General features: G+C 41.7%; 1 protein-coding gene across 5 annotated transcripts in view; it reads left to right on the top strand.

Annotated features, from left to right (window-relative positions):
• The first annotated feature begins 1,606 nt into the window (after positions 1–1,606).
• Positions 1,607–19,836, top strand: part of HDDC2 (HD domain containing 2) — a 28,103-nt gene continuing 9,873 nt past the window's right edge. For 2 of the 5 annotated variants that reach the window (XM_054492455.2, XM_054492457.2), the window contains exons 1-4: positions 1,607–1,977; positions 3,377–3,498; positions 5,240–5,342; positions 13,586–13,654. In XM_054492455.2, the coding sequence (XP_054348430.2) occupies positions 1,894–1,977; positions 3,377–3,498; positions 5,240–5,342; positions 13,586–13,654 (378 nt within the window). In that variant the 5' untranslated portion in view covers positions 1,607–1,893. Of the gene's footprint in view, positions 1,978–2,624; positions 2,794–3,376; positions 3,499–5,239; positions 5,343–13,585; positions 13,655–18,499; positions 18,536–19,836 lie in introns of those variants that run through there. The other 3 variants (XM_063666550.1, XM_063666551.1, XM_063666552.1) reach the window with 3 other exon arrangements.

The following is a 19,836-nucleotide window of genomic DNA, read 5'->3' as shown; positions in this document are numbered from 1 at the left end:
GGAAATCAATGCATTGTTGGCAAAAGAAGACAAGGCTGCTCAGAAGGAACCATAAGGGTTACACTGCACATTCACCAGCTAGCTTGCAGCCCCATTGCTTCATGGCACCAATCTCTTGAAAGCCCCTTATTACATCCTTCTGCAAATCCAACATCCTCATCTTCCTTATTCTCCTGGATCTTTTTGGTCATTTGCTTTCGTGTTCCTCCAGTGGACTGTCTGACTTTGCCTCTGATTCTTGATCCTTCTTTTTAATCTTTGATCCCTCCATTTTGTAATTTTTAATTTTTTAGAGACAGGTTCTGTTTCCCAAGCTGGAGTGATCATAACTCACTGCAGTTTCAAACTTCTGGGCTCAAGTGATCCTCCCATCTAAGCCTCCCAAGTAGCTGGGATAAAGGCACAAACCACACCTGGCTTGATATTTCCTTTATTTAGCACCACTTACCATCCAGAGACAGGCTTTAAAAGCCAGAGTGCCACTTTTCTTTTTTCCAATTTTGGCAAAAGAGAGCAAAGAAAGCCTCCTAGCTCCCTGAGTAAGGTTAGAGCAAGCAGCATCCTCTAGCTGATCTACAATAGACACTTAGCATGAGAGAGAAATAAACCTTTGATGTGTTAAACTGCTGAGATACAGGAAATAAGGAGGTTGTTTATTATAACATCCCAGCCTATACTTTGCTTCCTAATTTGGTGAGAAAATAGAAGCAATCAGAAGAGAACTTCTACAACCTCCCATGACCACATCTGTGACTGATTAGTCACCCTATACTCCGTCCTCCTCCAATATTTGAATGAATTCTCCATATTCCTATCTAAAGCGCATCTTTTATCTTGCACACCAGATGGGAACTATTTTTCCTTACTCAAGACCGACATTCAAATATTTCTCTTCTTTGTCTCTTATATAATCAATGTTTCCCTTTCTACTAGATCCCCTTCATCAGTAAATAAACATACATAATATCTCCTGTTTTTAAACAATCTCTCCACTAGTTAACAGCACCCCAACCCCATCTCCAATGTGCTGTAATACTTGCTCCTATTCTCTTCAGAATTATCTCACTAGGTTCTGCTTGTCCCACTACACTGAAAACTGCTTTTGTCAGGGTAACCAATAATATTGAATTTACTAAGTCTGGAAGTCAAACCTTGGTCCTTATCTGACATAACATTGACTTGGTTGACCATATTCCTTCCTTCTTGAAATATTTTTGTACATGGCTTCCAAGATACAACTATCCTACCTACTAATCCTCTTCCTACTTTACTGGCTGTTCCCTCTTGATCTCACAAAGTCTAAATGTTGGGGTTCAGGTCTTGGGTGTCTTTTCTTCTTCATTCACACCCTCTTGCCAGGTGACCTCATCCAGTTTCATGGTTTTACACTGTCAACTGAAGAATAACGAGGTTCATAAATTTAGAAAGGAGAGCTTTATTTTTCATAAAGAGTACTGAGTGTCGAATATGTGCCAAGCAAGGTGACTGCCACTGACGGAGCAATGCCCAAACAGCGGACACCAAGGCCAGGAAGGCGAAGGCTGGACAGAAGGGCCTGAGAAAACCGTGAGAATATGGAGGAGGGGGAGGAGGAAAAAGAACAGGAAGAGGAGGAGGAAGAGGAGGGGGAGAGAGGAAGAGGGGCAGGAGGAGGAGGAAGAGGGGGAGGAGAAAGCGGAAGTGGGGGAGGAAGAAGAGGATGAGGAGGAGGAGTTGGAAGGGGAGGAGGAAGAGGGGGAGCAGGAAGAGGGGCAGAAGGTAGAAGAAGAGGGGGAGGAGAAAGAGAAAGAAGAGTAAGAGGAGGGGGAAGAAAGACAAGGGGAAGAGGGGGAGGAGGAGGACGGGGAGGAGCTTCGCCGCGGCCTGCTCCGCCCAGCCGGGGTCGGTGGCCGCATGGCTTCGGTCTCCTCTGCGACCTTCTCGGGCCACGGGGCTCGGTCCCTACTGCAGTTCCTGCGGCTGGTAGGGCAGCTCAAGGTGAGCGGGCACCAGGCCGGGAGGCCGCGGCAGAGCGGGCGGGACTGTGGGGCGGCGGAGCTTCCGGCCTCGCCGCTTGGCCAGCGGTCTTTCCCCTTCCTGCGCTGGGTCCGCCACGCCGAATTCGGGAAAGGCCCCAGTCCTGCGGATGCGGCCGCGCATCGCTGACGGTGGACGGAGGAAGAAGCCGGCGGGGCAGGCTGGCCAGCTGGGGCGGCACGGAGTCTGAGCCTAGAGCCTGGCGCCGCGAGGTCCGCCCTGCAGCCGCGCCGGTTCCCGGAGAGCAGCCGGCCTGGCCCTGCCTGCACTGAGCTTTTCCGGGCTCACGACCCCAGAACTCTGTGTGTGTGGTGTGTGTGTGTGTGTGTGTAGGGCGGGGCTGCTTCTGAGCACGGGTGGGAAGAACAGAATCTGTCGGCTCTTCAGTGTGTGTGTGTGTGTGTGTGTGTGTGTAGGGCGGGGCTGCTTCTGAGCACGGGTGGGAAGAACAGAATCTGTCGGCTCTTCAGTGTGTGTGTGTGTGTGTGTGTGTGTGTGTGTGTGTGTGTAGGGCGGGGCTGCTTCTGAGCACGGGTGGGAAGAACAGAATCTGTCGGCTCTTCAGTGTGTGTGTGTGTAGGGCGGGGCTGCTTCTGAGCACGGGTGGGAAGAACAGAATCTGTCGGCTCTTCAGATTTTAAGTGGAGCGTTTTATGTCTGTCTCACAGTTACCTCCAGAAACAAGACTTTTCTCCCCGCCACCCCCCAAACAGGATTTAATGTAATACACACGAGTTTCATCATGTGCGTCTTCCCCGTCTCTCTCCCAAGTTCAAAGTAAATTATCCGTTTCATGCCACTCTGACTACTATTTATAACATTCCTTAGAGATGTAGAATTCTGAGGAAGAAATGCAGTTTCACAAGATGAAGTTATGATGTGAATAAAAGGAAGAGTCACGGCTGGTGGTACATCAAGCAATTAGAAGTGCCCTTATCCCTTGTGCCTCAGAATTTGGAAGCCTATCACTCGTTCACGTTCAGACCCTTCAATACAGTGTTTTCTGCTTGTGTAGGATTATTTGAAGGCAAAAAGCCGCAACTCTTGTAGTTCGGAAAAATGCAGTTTTGTTTTTGTTTAAAGGACTTGTGTATGTTCCATAATTATACATCAGTAACAGAGTAAGTTGACGAATAGACTTTGTGACTTATCTCTGTCTTCTCCCCCTTTCATTCTCTGAGCTCTCTAGTTCATTTGATTCCAGAGGTCTATCATTTTAGCTAGTTTAGTAAAACATTTTGTAATAGGTTCTGAAATTATGACCCGGCTTCTGTGTCATATCCTGGACATCTCTTGAAGAGCATAGCAGATAGTTAATATTTGTTCTTTAAAACTTCTTTTTCTTCTTCGTATTTATCAGAGAGTCCCACGGACTGGCTGGGTATACAGAAATGTCCAGAGGCCGGAGAGCGTTTCAGATCACATGTACCGGATGGCAGTTATGGCTATGGTGATCAAAGATGACCGTCTTAATAAAGACCGGTAAGCTGAGCTGGACTTTGATGCTCGTGAGAGATTCTGGTCTATGGGTGTGCACCTGTTTTTACCACTGAGACCCGTGTCAAATCCTTGTAGGTTAGTTTATCGATCAAGAAAAATTATTTGAAGCAAACCATACAAATTTAGGATGTGGGTTATGTTGCCTCAGTTGTTGTAAACTGCAGTCTGGGGTCTCTGTTGGCAAGTGATAGAGCCTGCCTAGGGTATCAGAGGAAACTTAAGTGTGATATTGGGGCCTTGAAGGTGAGTGTGTTATGTCTAAAATTCTAGCATTGTATTAGTACACTATGTGCTCTTTTCTAGTGCCTCTTATGGATAGTAGTATCCATTCGTGAGGCTTCTTTTTGGAGTTGTATGTGCAAGACATAGCATAGAGAGGTATCTTCTCCCCCTTCATTTAATTGACAAGTATTAAAATGCTTTTTGAGCACAGAACAAAATTTACTAGCATGTAAGAGAGTAAATAAATCCCAAGTGAATTATGCAGGCCCAAAATAGCTTCTATAAGAAGTGAAATGTAAGTTATGGTCGAAAATGTTAAGTATTGTAAGAGTAGGGGAGATCACCTGTTCTTGGTTGATCTTAATGGAGGAGGTGCAATCTGAGTTGAGCTCTAAAGGGTTAACGTAGCCAGAGAGGTAGAAGGCACTGCATGCAGAGAGAAGGGCAGATAAACCAAAGCCCTGAGTGTAGGGAAGTAAAGGAGTATTTTGCAAATGAGAAATAAATCAGCTTGACTGCAGCAAAGAGTTCATTTGGGAAGCCTGAGGAGTCCTCTGTTACTCAGCAGATGATGTGGAACTGAGGAGGTTTTTGGCAAATAGTACAAGGTGAAAGTGAAGTCCAATAGAGATGCAATTTGGAGTAGTCTGGGATTTGAACTGGACCAGAAAGAGACTAGAGGCAGGGAAATCTCAGAGGACACTGATGGGCCTTGTACTGCCTTGGTAGTGTGGGGAGCCTAAAACATACTGGCCCTATGGGGCATTTATCTCGTTACTTGACTTCCTGTTTTGATGATGATTATCACAACCACTATTCCTTAACCGCTAATAATCATAACCACTTATTGAATGATTCACATGTGTCAGGAACATGAAAGTTGTCAAATGTAATTTTGTTGTTTTTTTTTTGAGACAGAGTCTCACTCTGTCACCCAGGCTGGAGTGCAGTGGTGCAGTGTCAGCCAACTGCAACCTCCACCTCCCAGATTCAAACAATTCTCCTGCCTGAGCCTCCTGAGTAGCTGGGATTACAGGTGTGTGCAACCACACCCAGCTAATTTTTGTATTTTTAGTAGAGATGGGGTTTCACCATGTTGCTAGGCTGGTCTCGAACTCCTGACCACAGGTGATCCGCCCACCTCGGGTGATCCGCCCACCTCGGCCTCCCAAAGTGCTGGTATGACAGACATGAGCCACCGCGCCTGTCCTATTTATCAGCCTTTTAAAGTGAGATTTCAGGGACAAACCATTTAAGAAAAAAAAATTCATGCTAACAATTTCCCCTATACTCACATGTATTTTATTGAATATGAACTAACAGTTTTGATCAGAACTGTTGTAGGCTGGCAGAATATAACTACTTTAGAAAATACTACATTAAAATACTCTGTGAGGCTGGAGAAAAAATATATATATTATATAACTTTGGAAGAGTATAGAGAAGGAACTTGTAGTAAATATAATTCTGTGTAATTATTCAACATCTCTTGCCTGATCAGATGTGTACGCCTAGCCCTGGTTCATGATATGGCAGAATGCATCGTTGGGGACATAGCACCAGCAGATAACATCCCCAAAGAAGAAAAACATAGGCGAGAAGAGGTCAGTGTTGACTATTGACTCTGCAAAAAACCACCAGAAAAACCTGTTGCTGAAGCAAAGCTAAGTTTATGAGACTTGTTGCAGTTAGGGAGAATACCGCCTTGATAGTCTTAGTAGTGTCTTAGGAAGGGGAAGATCGGGGAGGATATTTTTAGAGATTCAGGGCCTGGGCTGGAGAATGTTAAGATGGGTTTGACAAGTTAGGCAACTAGCTGAGATTGCACAGTTTAGGACATAATAGATTTGGATTGGTAAACACATGAAGGAAGGTCGTGATGAGTTTTGAAGAGTAAACTGTTAGTGTTGACTCTGTTTTAGGGGATTTACAGCCTTATCTTCCAGAAGCAGGGATTTCCTGGAGTAAGCAGCAGATTGGATTTTGCTTGTTGTGTTAGTCTGTTCTTTTGTAGCTTTTATAAAGAAATACCCGAGGCTAGGTAATTTTTATTTTATTTTATTTTTGTTAATTTCACCTTTTATTTTAGTTACAGGGTACATGTGTAGATTTGTTACATGGGAATATTGTGTGATGCTGAGGTTTGGAGTACAGATCCTGTCACCCTGATAGTAAGCCAATAGGTAGTTTTTTTAACCCCCCTCTCCCTCCACCCTCTAGTAGTCCACAGTATCTATTTTTCCCTTGATTATGTGCATATGTGCTTAATGCTTAGCTTCCACTTATAAGTGAGAACATCTAGTATTTGGTTTTCTGTTCCTGTGTTAATTCGCTTAAGATTATGGCCTCCAGTTCCATCCATGGTGCTGCAAAGGACATGATTTCATTCTTCTTCATGGCTACATAGTATTCCATGGTGTATATGTACCACATTTTCTTTAACCAGTCTCCCAGTAATGGGCACCTAGGTTGATTCCATGTCTTTGCTGTTGTTAATAGTGTAGCAGTAAAGATACGATTGCATGTGTCTTTTGGGTAGACTGATTTATTTTCTTTTGGGTATATACTCAGTAATGGGATTGATGGATTGAATGGTAGCTGTAAGTTCTTTGAGAAATCTCTAGACTGCTTTGCATAGTGGCTGTACTAATTTACGTTCATACCAACAGTGCATAATCATTGCCTTTTCCCCCACAGCATCACCAGCTGTGGAGAAAAAAAAAGTCTTTTTTTGACTTTTTAATAATAGAGTAATTTATAAAGAAAAGAGGTTTAATTGGCTCACAGTTCTGCAGGTTGTACAGGAGGCATAGCACAGGCATCTGCTCTTGTTGAGGGCCTCGGGAAGCTTCTGATCATGGTGGGAGGCAAAGGGGGAACAGGTGTATCACATGGCAAGAGCGAGAGCAAGAGAGAGAGGGTGGGGAAGTGTCACACTCTTTGAAACAACCACATCTCATTTGAACTGATTGATCAAGAACTCACTCATTACGAAGGGGATGGCGTTAAACCATTCATGAGAGATCCATCCCCATGATCCAATACCTCCTTCTAGGCCCCACATCTAACACTGGAGGTCACATTTCAGCATGAGATTTGGAGGGGACAAACATCCAAACCCTATCACTTGTCTCAGCCTCGTTTAACACAATAAGAGGGGTTTATGTCTGCTCCCAGCTTTGTTTAACACAGGGACAGAAAATTATGTTGGTTTCAGTTCTCGTTAATATGTAGATGTAGATAGTATAACTTTCATTAGAGTAATGGAAATAGCTGGAATTTAAATGAATTTGTAGGAATTCTCCATGCTAAATAAGCTCTTTGGAGAGAAGTTCTATAAATCACAAATCGAATCATTATTATAATTATTATTTAGTAAATTTTAAGTTACTCCTTTAACTTAGGGGTTGAAGGTAAAGAAAAATCAAGTATTTGTATTAGAAAGAAATGAATAACATCAATAATGTATTAAATTAACATCAATTTGGACTCTAAACCCAAAGCCCAGGGCAAACGAGGAAGATGTGTTTGAAGCAGAAGCTGGAAAACGAAGGAAGCCTTTTTTGAATGCTGAGTGGTTGGTTTTCAATTCAAGAGTTATTGCTAGCTACTTTTATTAGAGGCCTAAGAGATTGGTCCTAAATTGCTGAGTAGTAGGAGTCTTTATTGAGATGGTTTAACAGGGCAAGTGGGTTTAAATGTCTATTCTCAGCTGGGGAGACTGGAGCTTGTGGGGAAAAGAAAGAGAGATCAGACTGTTACTGTGTCTTTGTAGAAAAGGAAGACATAAGAAACTCCATTTTGATCTGTACACCTGTAGACTAACAGGGGCTCAGTAGCCAGCAGGATTTTTGCCCTCCAAAGGTAAGAAGAGCCACAAGGAACGAGAGTCCCAGTTTAAGAGTTCCAACCTACCCAAAAGTATAGGCACAAGGGGAATAGTGTAAGGAATGTGTTCTTCCTGCCAAAGTTTAGGTCCAAGATACAGGCTGACCAAGACAGGAAAAGGGGAGGAGGCTAAGGAAATGTTTCTCTATATGAATCTGCACTGCCATGAATAAAGAACTGTTCTGTTGACTGACAGAATTAATATAAAAGGAAACCAATTAGTTCGAGATTCTTAGTTGCAGAAAGGAATTAGCAGCTGAATCAGAGGATGGTGAGTAATGAAGTTTAACAAAGAGGGAAAGGAAGGGAAAAAATTCCTCAATTACACAGCTCATTGTAGGATAGTTTTATTCAAGGGTAAATCTGGACATTGTGGACAAGAAATCATATTCTAAAGTACCAGTGAGTTATTGAAGACCTTAAAGTGAAGAGAAGGCAAGGAGAAATGGGGCCCAGAGGAAAAAGACAGACTTCCCTCTGGAAGCACACAGTGAATTTGAGATTCACTCCACAGAGGAGCAAGTCAAAACCTTCTGGAGAAGAACCAGTCAGTGTGAACCATCTCCAACAACTGGAAGTGAGGAAGACCTACGACTGTCCCTACAAGAGCTGAGTCCTGGCTGGTGACACCCCATGGACAGGCACAGAGGGGACCTGAGCAATCAGAGAGGATACTGCTGCCTTCCAGGATGCTATATCCTGGCTTTGATGAAAAACCTTTCCAGCCTCATTAAACCTCCTGACTGCTGCCCACTCCTGCTGATTCAAAGGGGAATTAATGTCATAAGCAGAAGGCAATGGGGAAACATCTTAAAGAACCACAAGTTCTTGGACAAGAAACCAAAGGCTTGGAGAGCACTGATGTTCTATTGCCTCTTCCTGCTGCTGGTCAGGATTTGGGAAGAGAGAAGAAAATCAGGGAGGTGAACAATTCTTTATGCAGATGGTGTTTATGAACAAGATTTGGATGTCTGAACCATGCATTAAGATAATTAAATGAGGGTTTCTTGGCTCTGAGTGGAATTTGCCTAATGAGAACCAGGAAACCTCATTTGCCCTTGCTGGCTACATCAGTGAGCCTCTAAACTAGAGTAGGAGGGAGAAAAAATACAGTGGTCCCTCAGTATCTATGGGGTATTGGTACCAGGACCCCCATAGATAACCAAATCTGCAGATGCTCAAGATAAAATGGTGTCATATTTGTATATCACCTGCACATATCCTCCCATATACTTTGTCATCTCTGTATTACTTATGATACCTAGTATAATGCAAATGCTATGTAAATAGTTGATAACACTGTATTGTTTTTTATTTGTATCTTTTTTTCAATTTTTTTTTTTTTAATCTATGGTTGGTTGAATCCATTAATGCAAAACCCACAGATATGGAGGACCAACTGTACTTGATAAACCTGGAAGACTGGTTGTTTTGGAGAAAAGTAGGTATTAAGATGAAAGGGAGAATGAGGGCATAGAAGAAATAAATTTAGAAAGGGGCCAAAAGCAACACTTGTAGTCTGGCCTCATTCCTAAACATATTAACATACACTTGATATTATAATGCAGGTTGATAAATGAAGTCTGATAAGGATCACTGTGATCTAGTGAGGTGGAACTTGAAGCTGGAATATAGCGGTGGCAGGTCATATTCCTTTGCAAAGGGAAAACCTTATTGAAACAGAAGGCAGAGTCGTGGTATGCCTGTGTCTGAGAGGGTTAAAGTTGCTAAAGAGCTTGGAGTTACAAAGAGAATGGAACTTTATCACAGAGTAAGCATGACAAGAAGGAGAAAATGAAAAACACAGCAAACATTTATAGAGTGCTTATTATGTGGCAGATTTATAAAGTCCTTATTATGTGCCAATAATAAGCACTTTATATGTGTATTAACTGCTTAATCCCTATGATCCTCTTAGGTAGGTACCATTATTTAACCCCACTGTGTAGATGAGAAACCTGAAGGACAAAGAGGTCAAATGACTTGCTCAGGGTTCCACAGGTAGTGTTAATAAATGGCGAGCCGGGTTTGAAACCCAGTCTGGATCTGGTCTTCAGTTGACTACTACACTCTTCAGCCTCATCAGTGTCTGAATGATGAATAATACCTTCCAGATACTTGTCACAAAACTGACACAAAATATTTGCTGAAAGCTTCATTCAGCTTGGCACTTTAGGCAGATTTTTGACATATTTTGCTAACAGAGGAAGAGGCTAGGGAAGCTGTCACTCTAAATCTATGTCTGAACAACAAGGTGAAACTCAGTATAGAAGTGGAAGTGTCAGGGCTCATCGCTTGCCAGGAAGGGAAAGGCTGGCATACTCAGCTGTGTACCCTGGACCTCAGCCATGTTGATTTCAGAGGGTTCAATTAAAAAGGCATGATTCTAGCATATGCTGCCAAACAAAGAATATTAACTCTCTACAAGGTTTCAGAAATGCAATTCTGATTGTGTGATAACAAATATCAATCAGCCTAGATTCAGAAAATCATAGTTCAGTTTCAGGAAGAGAGCAACGACATATTTGCTGTTTTTTTTTTTTTTTCTTTTATTATTATTATTATTATTATTATTATACTTTAGGTTTTATGGTACATGTGCGCAATGTGCAGGTAAGTTACATATGTATACATGTGCCATGCTGGTGCGCTGCACCCACCAACTCGTCATCTAGCATTAGGTATATCTCCCAATGCTATCCCTCCCCCCTCCCCCCACCCCACAACAGTCCCCAGAGTGTGATGTTCCCCTTCCTGTGTCCATGTGTTCTCATTGTTCAATTCCCACCTATGAGTGAGAATATGCAGTGTTTGGTTTTTTGTTCTTGCGATAGTTTACTGAGAATGATGATTTCCAATTTCATCCATGTCCCTACAAAGGACGTGAACTCATCATTTTTTATGGCTGCATAGTATTCCATGGTGTATATGTGCCACATTTTCTTAATCCAGTCTATCATTGTTGGACATTTGGGTTGGTTCCAAGTCTTTGCTATTGTGAATAATGCCGCAATAAACATACGTGTGCATGTGTCTTTATAGCAGCATGATTTATAGTCCTTTGGGTATATACCCAGTAATGGGATGGCTGGGTCGAATGGAATTTCTAGTTCTAGATCCCTGAGGAATCGCCACACTGACTTCCACAAGGGTTGAACTAGTTTACAGTCCCACCAACAGTGAAGCATTCCCTTTGAAAACTGGCACAAGACAGGGATGCCCTCTCTCACCACTTCTATTCAACATAGTGTTGGAAGTTCTGGCCAGGGCAATTAGGCAGGAGAAGGAAATCAAGGGTATTCAATTAGGAAAAGAGGAAGTCAAATTGTCCCTGTTTGCAGATGACATGATAGTATATCTAGAAAACCCCATTGTCTCAGCCCAAAATCTCCTTAAGCTGATAAGCAACTTCAGCAAAGTCTCAGGATACAAAATCAATGTGCAAAAATCACAAGCATTCTTATACATCAATAACAGACAAACAGAGAGCCAAATCATGAGTGAACTCCCATTCACAATTGCTTCAAAGAGAATAAAATACCTAGGAATCCAACTTACAAGGGATGTGAAAGACCTCTTCAAGGAGAACTACAAACCACTGCTCAAGGAAATAAAAGAGGATACAAACAAATGGAAGAACATTCCATGCTCATGGGTAGGAAGAATCAATATCATGAAAATGGCCATCCTTCCCAAGGTAATTTACAGATTCAATGCCATCCCCATCAAGCTACCAATGACTTTCTTCACAGAATTGGAAAAAACTACTTTAAAGTTCATATGGAACCAAAAAAGAGCCCGCATCGCCAAGTCAATCCTAAGCCAAAAGAACAAAGCTGGAGGCATCACACTACCTGACTTCAAACTATACTACAAGGCTACAGTAACCAAAACAGCATGGTACTGGTACCAAAACAGAGATATAGATCAATGGAACAGAACAGAGCCATCAGAAATAATGCTGTTTTGTTTTTTAAAGAATTTGGTGATTTTGAACAACAAGAAGCCTATTAATAACTTAGTAATTGGATGTGATCACCAAAAAGCCAATTCAGTCTTACACTGCACTTAAAGGAATATAGTATCTAGCATGAGGAAGGTGATGATTCCATTTTCTTCCACCTTGGTCAGATCATACATAAATCACTGTATTCAGTTCTAGGTGTGTCATTTTAAAGAGAATAAAATAGTCTCTTGTCAGAGCAGGACTTTCATATTTGCATTCTACAGTTGAGATGTTCATATACCTGTATGTACATACTGGAAGTAATTGGCAAACTTGTGTTTCTGGAATAGTGTAGAGAAAAGCAATCTATAAAAACACAGTTACTTTGTGAAAATATAAAGTATTTTCTCAAGTATTCTTGCTGAAATTTATGAAAAAGAAACAAGGGAGAATGCATGTACAACATATGCTAAATTCCTTCCTACTAAGGGTGGTGTGATGCTACCACTCTGTAACTGAACAAGCCATTCAAGATGGTGATGTTATTTATAAGAGTGGATTGTTGACATCGGCAAATGTGGTTTGCTCTGGAAGTGGTTATATTCTGTAACATTTTTTTTCTCCCAGTAATAAATAAATATACACACAAACGTCCAATTTTATTTTCACTGCTTTCCCGCAACTCACTATTTTATTTTAGGTAAGACCTTTATATTGCCAAAAATGGTTTTTATAGCCATGTTCCATTCAAAGAGCCTAACCTCTGTGGTTAGGAGAACTGAGGCTGATTAAAAGGTATGGAATGGAGGTGGTGAAGGAATTTGAAGCCTTTTGAGAGTACTGGAGTAATTCAGAAATAAAGGAAGGATACTGGAGTAACTCATAAATAAAGGAGAAGACTGGAGGATAAGGGTAGCTCCTGGGATCTTTGAGACCAGAAAGTACAGAAAGCCTAGAAGTACAGGACACCCTCTACTCTCTTATTTTGTCTCTGCTTTTCATTAGGTTTTGGCTAACTCTCACGCTTCTCCTTGTGGTGGGGAATATGGCTTCTCTCCTAGCCTCTGCTTGACAAATGCAGATGGCCCCTGAATGCCTGGTTTGAATTATAAGGTTATCTCTTAGACCAGTCACTATGGCCACAGATAGTCCAGTCCAGCGGGGTCACTGTCCACCTGTTTAACGTTGTGTTTGTGGGTGAAAGAGGAAAGCAGGAGGGATGGGTTAGGTGTGGTAGAAGAACTACAGGGAAAATTTTCAGCTTGATATAAGAAAATAATTTCTGCCAGTACTGTCTAAAGCCTTGTGGGCAGCTTCTTGAGGTACTAGGCTCCGTACCAATGCACACATTTTTGGAAAGAGGATAGAAGTGTTCCATGATGCTGTTGAAGGGTTCAGATACTACATGGATGGTTTAGCTAATTGCTGTTTAATATCCCTTTTCAGCCTGTGAGTCTGTGAGCCTACAAAATTCTATCATGTTACTTACTTTATGTTAATGGAATAATTGCTCATTTGTATTGTACTTTACATCTTGTAATAAAAACATGTTAACAATAGAAAAATGAATATACAAAAAATCTCTTTGAGCTTTGTAATTCAGTATTCCTTTCCCATTCTCCCCACTCAGGTTTGTTTTGAACTCTCGTATGCTTATGATTGAAATGTATGTGGGTATGTTGTGATTTATCCACAGATGTAAAATTCTTGAACACCTCTGATGTTTCTGTAATTGTCTCATGACCTCCTCATTGTCCTTTTCTATGTCTGTTGTGTTGTAGACCACAAAATAGGTGCTAAGCGAAGCCCATATGAATGATTACACTTATTTATTTAAGGTATACAACTGCCTGCCTTCCTCACAAGCTATAAATATTGTCCAGTATAGGCCAATTTACTCTGATGCCCCTGTGAGAGTTGTTTGTAAGAATCCAAACCTATTTGTCTTTTGCAGAGTAGTTGTTAACTTTGATAAATGTCAATATAATTAAAGATAATGGTTTGATATTTCAGGAAGCTATGAAGCAGATAACCCAGCTCCTGCCAGAGGACCTCAGAAAGGAGCTCTATGAACTTTGGGAAGTAAGTATATATGGTACGTTACTGTTTTTAATTTGTATCTGAATTTATATGGCTCCCTGATGTTGTACTTGACTTAGATGATCTTAAAAGCGGTCCCTAACTTATTACTGTCTGGTTTGTGTCTGTTTCTCACTTCCCAGCTGCTGCAGAAATTTCTCCTGATGGATAGAAATTTTGTGTCTCTCCAAGTTCCCCATTTCCCTCACCACCCCAGCTCCTGGCACTTGACTCACAGCCCTTGAGTTCTTGCTGCTTTGCCCACACCCACCCATTTTTGGTCCTTGAAAAGAACACGGACTTCGGGATAGTTCAGAGCTGGGATTGAATCCCACCTCTCCACTTTGAGGTTCTGTGACCTCGGCACATTTCCCTCGCTGAGTCTGTTGCTCATCTTTAAGACCCTGGAGGGTTGTTAGGGTTGGATGAAGTCAAGGTGAAGTGCCACAGAGATGCCTGGCATGGAACAGGGCTCTAACAGTGCTCACTCCCTTCCCAGTGCTGCTCCCTTCCCAGTGCTGCTGACAGCGAAGGGAGGTTAGGCTGGAAGAAAAGGGCAGGTTCAGCTGTCGTTTCCCATTGCTTCCCTTTTCTACTGTTGTCTTTCATTTGTGAAGGGAAAAAAAAAATCCCCTTTCCAATTACAGTTTCTCTTTTCCAGCCAGTCCACAATGGCCCTTCCTTGCTTGAGCCCTAAGCCTCCCCTTATTCATGGATAGCCTTTTCCTCCCACTCTCACTTTTCACATTTTCTTCAAAGTTCATATTCATCCTCCTGTCTTAGAGCTTGATCTTCCACCTTCCCTTTCTACTTCCTTACTCAGGCCCCTTCCTGCTTTGCCTCTGCCAAAGCTGGCAGAGTTTCATGTCTTACTGCCTCATGTGCTGGTTCAGGTTGTCCCTTGTCTTAGGAGTGAGAGGGGAAGTGCCCAGGGTTGAAACCCTGCACAACTCCTTCTCCTAGAAATTCCATGTAACGCTCAGATTCTGTACGGCACTGTCATTTTCTGTGGTTTGGGTTGATGGTGGGATGAAATAGCCATTTTAAGGCATTCAGGTGTGGTGCACAGAGCAGAGCCTTGCAGCCAGAGAGACCTGAGTTTGGATTCCAACTCCTATTTACACACCCATGTGTGAGTTGACTCTATTTAACCACATTTTCTCCTCTAGAAAATGAGAATCATACAGATTCCCACACCCTTATCCCCAGTTATGAAATTCAGAAACCTCAGAGGACCAGTTTTTAGGAAATTTGACCTGACCTGAACTCATTAGGCAGCAAATCTTACCTGAACCAACGTCAGGCTATTTAGAGTCCTCATCCATCTCTCTTGGTGTGGAAACGGGTGTGCTTTGATGCAGAAATCTTCATCCGGCAACTGAGTGCTGTCCCAGACCTCACTAGAGGCATGACTTAGTGTACACCATATATACCATATTATTTTTCTAAAATAAGAAAATGCTGAAAGCCAAAAGCTCTGGCCCCAGGGTTTAAGATGAGCAATTGTAGGCCTTCAATACCTATCTCATTGAATAATCATGAAAATTAAACCTGGCGAAGTATGTGTAGTATCTTACTTGGAGCCTGGCTCAGACAGTACCTGTTACTACTAGGTATAGCAGGGTTTCTTTAGAAAAGTGTGCCTCGTCTCAAAGTATATACTTTGAAATAAACTTTCAGAACACTCCTTATATGTTGGGAAATGGAGTGGAGTTAGGTTGCATCTCATTCATAAAAGAAAAAACAATAGCACCTTATGTATTGTCGCCTAAGGGGGAAACACTCTTGTATTAATAATTTGAAAAACTTCTACAATAGTTTGGACCTTTGTGCCTAATTACTGGAGACATGGTGGCAGTTATCTATTAAATTATTTTCTTAGCCATCAGTAACTGGCGAAAAACTTTACTGCAAAATTTACTATAGTATCTTCCAAAGATAAATGCTACAAAGGCTATTTAGAACGGCTTTGAATTTGAACAAATATAAAACACAGAGAATTAAAACACTTGATAACCCCTAAAGAGGTAACAATTTTACTATCTTATAAATGTCATTGGTTGAATTAATGAAGCCTGATAAAGATTTCTCTCCAAAATGAAAAGGAGGATTCTTCCTTGCCTCTTTCTGGCTTTTGGTTATTGCAGTCCTTGGTTCGCAGACACATCACTCCAGTCTCTTCCCTATAGTCACATGGTATTGGCCCTATGTCAGAACCCATGTCCAAATTTCCCTCTTGAATAAGGGTCCACTCTCATCCAGTAAGACCACATCTTAACTTGATCACTTCTGTCGAGACCCTATTTCCAAATAAGGTCACATTCACAGGTCACATTTACAGGTTGTAGGTGGACATAAATTTTTCAACATAGTATTCAACACAGTACAAGTTTCTGTAATAATTTATGCATTTTATACTTCATGTCTAGTGTTAGTACATAAGCTTCAGACTTCTAAGGTTCAAATAGTGGCTCCCCTGTTTACTAACTGTGAGATCTTGAGCAATTACTTAATCTCTCTGTGCCTCAATTTCCTCATCTGTAAAATGGCAATAATTATAGGGTTGTAGGAATTAAAGTAATTAATATACATAAAGCAATGAGGATACTGCCTGGCACATACATAGTAAGCTCTATTTTTCTCTGTCTCCAGTCCATGTATCGTGGTTTTTGGTTTAAGAAAGTAGGGTCATTCTGTACTCATTGAGCTCAGAATAGCATTAGTTACGTAGAAAATGACAGTTGATTGGTTTTAGAAATGCTAATTACAACTATTTATCACTTTAAAATATTTCTCAGCCCAGAGGATCACATCTATTTGCAGCCATTAAACATCCTTGATTATAATTTATCTTTTATCATAGAAGGTGAAATCACATTTCACCCAGCCAAGAAAAAACATTTTTATTTTATTTTTCTGAAAGTATCACGGAAAGATGTCTACTCCACCACCTGCATTTTGCCTTAAAAAAATGTCCTTTTGAGCCTCAAGGCATGAGGGGAGCCTCTCCCGCATGTGAAATGCCTAGCACACCCCACTGTCCTTGGATTGTTTCTAACCCCAAGTTTTCTCTCCACACTGTCAGAAGTTCAGTCAATTGGAGATAGTTAGGTTAACAAGTGCCCTTTTAAAAATGTCTCCCCCCAATTCATTCTTCAAAGTACAGGTGGGGCTTGATGTAGAGCAGCATAAGGACCCCAGGACCCTGGAGGGAGAGTCACTAGGAGGTCAGAGAGGGGAAGATGCAAAAGATAAACTTCCAGGAGATCAGCACTTCACTCAGGGCCAACCTTTTCCCCAGGAAGGAGAAGGAAACGTTTAATCTTCCTGTTTTCCTTTCTTCTGCCTATTTAGTCCTCCATTTTCAGGACCTAGAATTTGAATCTCTGTCTTGCTTGGACTCCTTGTCCCTCTGTTGCTCTTTGAAACCCCAGTCTGAGTCATTTGGTCATGTGTCCTCTCCTGTCCTACCAGAAGGCTGCGAAACACTGATTCAGAGACTCTCTGTGCCATGGGGACTGGGGTCACAGCCGCCCTGGCCACCAGGCTCTGCAGAGCCTCAGGGCTGCCAGCACCCCATCAGTGGGCCTCGGGTCACCTCCCTGCCCCTCTCTCCCCCTCCCCTGTCTCTGCCCCACATCAGCTGTTCAGCCCTCTCTTCAAGCATCTACCTTGTCACTTCTCCCCTGATTTTATAGCAAGTATTCTTGCCTCTTCCTTCTTTGAGAACATAAACGCTGTCAGATAGGAAGTTTTCCAGCTTTTTAGAAGCCTTGCAAATATGTTCCCCAACCCTATTTCAGAATAATTTTCCCTAAGTGCCACATTTCCCTACTTCTCTTCAACACTAAACAGGTGAGGAGTTGGCTGCACTCCCCGACTCTGCTTCCTGACAGCCACCATGGTGTGACTGACAGGCCCACCAGGCACTGCTCTTGCTAAGGTCACAGCCGGCCTTCGTGTGGGTGTGGCTGGATCTGGCAACCCCGCTCTGCCTGTGTGCTGCCTGACACTGTGGCGGCATGAGGTGTTGCCACTCCCCTGCTGAAAACCTCATCCCTCAGGTTGTGACATCGCCCTCTCCTGGTTTTCTCTGTGCCTTTCTGGCTGTTTCTTTTTTCCAACGTTCCCCTCCTTCAACCTACATTTTCAGAACCTGTGTCTTCCTCTCGGGGCCATGTCCTTGGCCTTCTTTTCTCTCCACACCCCTCCTGTGCTTCAGCAATCATGTGCTGATTGCTCCATACATTCTCCTGAAAAACCTTCCTCCTAAGCCCCAGACATGTAAATCCAGCAGCCTCCTGAGCAGTTACACCTAATCGTCCACAGGAACCTCGACTCAACAGCCTCACGCCTGAGCCTGTTCTCTTCTGCCATTTTTATTATTTTTAAAGCCTTTTATTGAGAAATAAAATACTCAAAACCATGCAAAAGGCCAAGAGTAGCATAATTAGTTATTAGAAAGATAACTTTCTTCTAACTACAACTCAGGTAAAGATTTAGAACTTTTTCATTCACCCCAGAAGCCCTTCTCTTTACCCTGATCCAAACACCCTCCCCCAACAAAAGTAACCACTACCCTGATTTTCACAGACATCACTAGAGTGTCTTTAAGGTTTAATCACTTAACTATTCATTTCTAGATATTTTAGTTTAATCATGCTCACTTTTTTTAAAGCTTAATGTCTTTTAAATCTCCTTTAATCTACAGTCTCCCCCTCCATTTCTTTCTTTTTCTTATAATTTACCTGTTGAATCCAGACCATTTGACCTATAGAGTTTCCCATAGTTTCCCAGTTGCACACTGGTGGTGCAGGTCACGTTCCTCTGTTCTCTTATTTTATACAGATTGGCAGCTGGATCCACAAGCTAGATCACACTCAGGTTGGAACCTTTTGGCAAAACTATGGGGACATATTGGGTTCTTTTGTCATGCACCACGTAATGACTAGTTTTTCTTCATGCTTACATCCCTTAATGCTTTGGGGCTTCAGAATGGTAATATTCTAATATTTTATTTTTGTTTTTATTTATTAGCTGAAATAATTTTGTGCTTCACTCTCGTCTACTCTGATTACAGTTCACATAGGAAAAGGGGGGTAAATATGCTTCTCGATAGCAGAAATGGCAGGGCGTTCCAGCTTCATCTTGAGCATGTTCCACCCTGACCTCCTGTTTTGTTTTTTGTTTGTTTATTTTAAAATAGAAAATGGTATTCCAAGACCACATAATGAGCATTATGGATGGTCATTGCACATATAGTACCTTGTGAGTTCATACTGATGTTTTCAATTCAAATTCAGTACTACCGACTTTTTACTTAACCACTTCTCTATTATGGTGCGTATCCTTTTTTCCACAACAGGAATCCTGGCTACGTAGTACAGAGAGGATGCTAGCATTAGAAAGTTTTATAAATACTCATTTGCTTTATCCCTCTTTACACATGAAGCAGTCTCAGAATGACAGTTATAGATACCACCATCATTAATTCTGATTACTGAAAACAATTTTAAAAATGGTTTTGCCTGTACTATCCGAGTTATCCTATTTTTTTTAAATAGTTGGACTATATCTACATTGTTAAAACATTTCACCATTTCACACTATAACCTTTTCCTTTTAACTGCATTTAGTTTTACTTCTACAAGTAACCATATAGTTATGTTCATCACCAGTCCTTATGTCAATTTCTCAACAGTTTTGTTTTTCTGAGACTTGTTGCCTAGTAGATTCCTCATGAAAGCCTCACAGAACAGTATTCCTTCTTCTTGCATGTTATTAATAGTTTCTCTGTGTTCTTTATACTTGAAAGTCAGTTTCACTGCATGTAAAATCCTTGTTCCCAGTTTCTTTTCTTGAATAGCTTAAATCAGATTATTTACATCAAAATGGAACAGATTTAAGATTTAAGGTCCTGGGATCCTTATACTGCTCTACATCAAGCCCCAACTGTACTTTGAGGGACAGATGGGGAGAGACATTTTTAAAAGGGTACTTGTTAAGCCAACTGTATCTCCAGTTGACTGAACTTCTGACAATATGGAGAAGCTATTGAAGTCTGATCATAATTTTATTTTCCTTAAATGCCAGATACTCTTTTTACATAGGTGTCCAAAGGATTTTTTTTCTTTTAAGTCTGGTAATTTTGTTAGAATGTATCTTCATGTTGCTCATTCTGGGTT

This window comes from Pongo pygmaeus, chromosome 5 (assembly GCF_028885625.2).
Source record: "Pongo pygmaeus isolate AG05252 chromosome 5, NHGRI_mPonPyg2-v2.0_pri, whole genome shotgun sequence".
Lineage (NCBI taxonomy): Eukaryota > Metazoa > Chordata > Mammalia > Primates > Hominidae > Pongo > Pongo pygmaeus.
This window is presented reverse-complemented; position numbering and strand designations above follow the sequence as displayed.